At 43.8% G+C, this 5,092-nt stretch overlaps 1 protein-coding gene across 1 annotated transcript; it reads left to right on the forward strand.

Moving 5' to 3' along the window:
- The first annotated feature begins 2,941 nt into the window (after positions 1-2,941).
- Positions 2,942-4,843, forward strand: KRTAP11-1 (keratin associated protein 11-1). Its single transcript, XM_060638005.3, has one exon. The coding sequence runs from the start codon at positions 3,747-3,749 to the stop codon at positions 4,206-4,208; it is 462 nt and encodes a 153-aa protein (XP_060493988.1). The 5' UTR covers positions 2,942-3,746; the 3' UTR covers positions 4,209-4,843.
- Positions 4,844-5,092: the final 249 nt, after the last annotated feature.

Consider the following 5,092-nt stretch of genomic DNA (forward strand, 5'->3'; position numbering starts at 1 on the left):
CATTTTTCAACAAGTTCACCCTTCTTCCATTTGATGAGACTAAGTGGGTTCTTTGAACTGGCATTGACCAACTTTGTGATGAATAATATCCTTCTTGCATATCAAACGTTCAGCCTCCCACACATGCCTAATTCATTTTACTCTCAAACGCTTGGCCATGTAAGTGATTGCCGTGATTCAGTTTTGAATGAAAGAATCGCTCAGTTGCAGCCTGTGATAATTATTGCATAAGGCTTAGATTGTTCTTTACAAACGAGAGCAAATTATCTGGCAGTGACGAAGATAATGGGTAGGAGTACTTTAATCTTTCCTCATACCTCCCTCCCTGAATACTCTGCAGACATGATAATAATCTTCATAAGGCTTTTTGTGGAGTTGAAGCTTCATGTTGCCCATAACTATGTAGTGATAGCTGCTCACCAGATCACTCTTACATTCCAATGGAGGGATGATTTGTTGATTGCAGTTAACCAAATCATAGATTTGTGTGGAGTTTCTTCAAGCTGCAGGTGGTTGTCATTGTGAGTTTCTTCACTTTTGCAACTTACAGGCATTTCAAAGGATGTGGCTAAATGCTTGCATCCAAAACTAGAATGCACAGGAGTATTAGTAGCTTTCCTCCCTCTACCTTGGATAGTGTAAGGCACCAGCCTTATCTGTTTTCCAGAGAGCCTGCCTGCCATGGTACAGGTGTTAAATAGGAAGCAATCTGTTGGAGTAGATCCCGTGGATTTAATTACTAAGTGAAATAATTGCTTTGGTGTACTTTGTGGCTACGAGAAGACAACTTACGAAATGTCATTTTAAAGTGATTTCAGATGATTTCAGAGTCTGTGAGTCCTGTTTTCTTCAGAAAGGTCTTGCCACTTATACCTGCAAGCTCGATTCACTTCTCTGCTGTTGTTGAACAATTAGTTGTGTGCCATTGCCACCGTTACAGATAATTGTAATTTCAAATTGTAGCTGCAAGCTATTGATGGCTCTCTGTCTCTTCCTGCTTTGTAGTGACCTTGCATTTCGTTCTAATGAAGCAAAAATTGTCAAAGCTATATAAATGAAATGACATGAAATGCAAGGAGAGCACTGCTTGCAACTTACTATTTAAAAGTTTTATTTGTTTTTTGTTATTGATGAAAGTGGAAGAGAAATGAGGACTACATTCTTTGTAGTATCATTAATGGAATGCTGATTGAATGATTCTTTCTAGAACTTTTTGCTGAAACTTTAATGAAGGCATCTCATCGTGTCTAAATAGACCCAGTGCAGGTTGATATCTCCTAGCTCTGTCTTATTTGAATCTCCACTTAGTGACATATGAAGTGCATGATTTTGGTGAGCCATTCAACCTGCCTGAACTTTAACTCCTTCACACGGCATGATATCTTACTCCGGAGCGTTTCTGGAAGCATTTAATATGATGGAGAATGGAAAGCCTCTAACCAACGCCTGAAAGAAGGTCTTGTGCCCCCCAAAATGTTCATTTCCTTTTCTCTTGAAGCTGAGGGAAGATATTTTCTAACACTCTTCTATTTGCCATTTTCAACTTTCAGTGGAAAGAAGAATCAAGACAGAGTAGTGAGTTATAAAAATCTCTACCATCTCAGAATTGTGGCTGTGGGAAACGCAAACGTCTGTGTGACTTTAGTACTGACTCTACTTTTGGCTTCTGATTCATTTGCATGATTAAGTACTTTTCCATAGCAGGCAGTGAATTCATAGCTGGTAGAAGCCTATAAACTGCTCATCCATTTAAAACAAGAAAACCAGCCCCAGTGACCAGGGACTCTGACCTTCAAACGCTAACTGGGACATTCCCCACGGTGGGAAGACCATAGTTAAAACATTGTGGAAGGTAGTCATCTCGTTAATTTCTCCCTCTGCCTGAGAACACTCTGACAGTCCCGGAGGGAGAGACGGTCTGATCCCTGGGAATTACAATACAGCCCACAGCACAGCATCATCTTGTTTGGGTGTGTTACTAGCCTCCAATTAGAAACTTGGGGAGCTTGCTAAGTGGCTTTAGTGGAATGAATGGAGACGAATGAAGCATTCTGCAAAGGGACTTCCAGTGAGTTCTAACACAAAGCTGTTTGTTTTGTGGATGTTTAAAACATAGTCTATCTGTAGCCCTCAAAGATATGTAAATCCACGATTGTCCCTCTCTCCTACCCCAAGGAAGCCAGTTTACAGACTGAGTCAGATCTTACGGCTGTTTTGATATAGAAATATCACTGGCCACGTAAGCTGTGTTACAGTGACTTATTTTGCTAGAAGTAAAATGGTTTTAAACAGGTGCATGGAGAGGATGGGTCATTTAGGTGTACAGAATTGACTATCTTGTAGTGAGATGAGATCAAGGGGAATGATATCCTTATATGGTTTCCCCAGGAATAAAAAGCATAATTAAATATTATAGCACACTGTTTACACATTCGCTTATTACCAAATATTGATTAAGTTCCTGCTTTCTCCCATGGGCTCCTCCACTTATCCCTCATGTAGACAATCCCTACAAGAGCCTTGGCTTGTCCGTGATAAAAACGCATGCTATCTCTAAGCGTTTGTGTGAAAATAAATATCTTTTGAATATATTGAGCATCTTGGGAGAAAGACACTGTACCCTTTTAAATTAACATTATAATAATTTTAAAACTTAACTAAGCTGGAGCGCCTGGGTGGCTCAGTTGGTTGAGTGTCCGACTTTGGCTCAGGTCACGATCTCATAGTCCATGAGTTTGAGCCCCGCGTCAGGCTCTGCGCTGACAGCTCGGAGCCTGGAGCCTGCTTCGGATTCTGTGTCTCCCTTTCTCTCTGCCCATCCCCGACTCATGCTCTGTCTGTCTGTCTGTCTGTCTCTCTCTCTGTCAAAAATAAATAAACATTAAGAATTTTTTTAAAAAAATTTAAGCCTATTCCACTGGCATATTAATGAGTCTTATGAGTCACTTTTATCCATTATCATTAGATTAAAAATTTTAGGAATAAAGCTCATCAATTTATTTAGAAAGGGACTTGGCTACAAATGCAGTCACTTAATTAGCTTCTAATTTGCTTTGCTGCTTGAACATAAAGGGTTCTACTCTTCCTGAATGTGTCTTGCTCCAGTCGCTTGATTAATTTTCTGAGCCAGCTCAGACTCCAAACATAAGTCCTTGTGTCCTTTTTCCTGACAGGCCTTGTCATTGTCATCTTGAAGCATATTCAGGGAGGCTCCTTGTCCATTGGAAGCCCCGTTAGCTATGGAAGAGTGGCTGATTAAGTTATGCTTAAAACGTATTAAGCACCAACAACAACCGGGCAGGGTGTGGGTTCGTAATGAGTCCTAGTCAGAAGGGAGAGAGTGTGTGATGGTAGGCTGGTGGCGTGTTTGGTGTCACTGTCAGATCGACACTCATTGTATCCACGCAAGATGAAGGAGGGGCCAAATGTGGGCTGGGGTGACGGAGAGCTTTGAAGCTGTCAGGTAACCTTCTTAATCCTGGGACTAAGTACAGTTCAGAAGCCTTATGATTTAGTTACCAAACTACTAAAGTATCTTTATGAGGATGAAGGCTTTTCGAGAGACAATTAACCTAGGGATTCACAAGATGTTCTAAGGCACACTGGCCTGGGCCAAAGAAGCCAGGAAGACCAGGGCGGGAGCCCCACCCACCAGCAAGGATATATAAAAGCCCGGGAGCCTGGAGGGACATTCACAATTCAGAAGCTTGCTTCAGCAAGTTACCCACAGCTCTCTGTCTGGCACCATGTCCTACAACTGTTTCACAAGAAACTGCTCTTCCAGGCCAATTGGAGGACACTGCGCTGTCCCAGTGGCCCCGGTTGCCACGGCTTCTACCCAGGATGCCGACTGCCTGAGCGGCATCTATTTGCCCAGTTCCTTCCAAACTGGCTCCTGGCTCCTGGACCACTGTCAGGGGACCACCTGTGAGCCCACTGTTTGCCAGCCAACCTGTCACCAGCAAAATCCTTGCATCTCCAGCCTCGGACAGGTGACCTGCTCTCGACAGACCACCTGTGTCTCTAATCCTTGCTCGACCACCTACAGCCGGCCACTCACCTTTGTCTCCAGTGGCTGTCAGCCCCTGGGTGGCATCTCTAATGTGTGCCAGCCAGTGGGAGGAGTCTCCACTGTCTGCCAACCAGCCTGCGGGGGCTCCAGGACGTACCAGCGGTCCTGCATGTCCAGCTGTCGAAGAACTTGCTAAGTGTGTAGGAGCCAGTGAGCGAATCAAGACTCCAGGACCTGCCAGCTGTGTTTCCAGGCTCGTCCAGGATGCTGCCTGTCCCTGAACAGCTCTTCATTGCTGATCCCTCTTCTGACTGCCTGACTGCTTGGCTGCTAGCTCTGAATAAGCTGCCTTTGGCAATCTATGAGTTTTCTGGCTAGCACCAAGCTTATTTTAAGGGTTGATCACTGGTGGTGCATATGCGTCTGGATGTTTCCAGAAACTTCACTTCCCATACTCCGGTCTCTGCTGGTTTTGACGTGTTTTGACCTTGCTGCTGTGTCTTTTGGCTTCTGCTTTTGTGCCTCTGAGGAAAGGAACTTGTCTCGCTCTGTATTTTCTCAATAAACCTGCTTATTTGGCATTGCAAACGTATGTCTCAATAGAGTTCTTTATTTGCAAGGGTTTTTGCTGTCTGTGAACCATCCTTGCTGATCAGTGTCTGACTTTCTTTTCTGAGCCTAGAGTACGGGTTCAGTCATTGTGTTTCAGGACAAGCAAGGGAATATCTGGTCTTTTAGTTGGTCAGAGAATCTTTGGACGTGTAGTGGTATACAGTGATGTGTCTTCCATATTCACTCAGTTTTTATGGGTGTACAGAATAATTTCCATGTGGGCAAAAGAAAAGTTACCTGGGTAACCAAGTAGTTTGGGGAATTATACAGTGAAGGGGGCAACAGAGTCTATTAGAGTCTCAGAGTCTTACTTTATCAGAGAACCATAGTGGAAAACTTTGCAGAAGATCCCTCCATGATCAGATAGGACAGAGTGAGTAGGAAGAAGGGTGGGGAAGTTGGTTTCCAAGGCCTGAGATTCAGGGCATCAAAGGGTGGCTCCAGCTCTATATTTCCCTCACTTGCTGC

The sequence above is a fragment of the Panthera onca genome, chromosome C2 (assembly GCF_046562875.1).
Source record: "Panthera onca isolate mPanOnc1 chromosome C2, mPanOnc1 haplotype 2, whole genome shotgun sequence".
In the NCBI taxonomy this organism is placed as follows: domain Eukaryota; kingdom Metazoa; phylum Chordata; class Mammalia; order Carnivora; family Felidae; genus Panthera; species Panthera onca.

What these genes read in the sequence shown, in the direction of transcription:
- KRTAP11-1 (XM_060638005.3), top strand. Translation starts at nt 3,747, where the DNA reads ATGTCCTACAACTGTTTCACAAGAAACTGCTCTTCCAGGCCAATTGGA.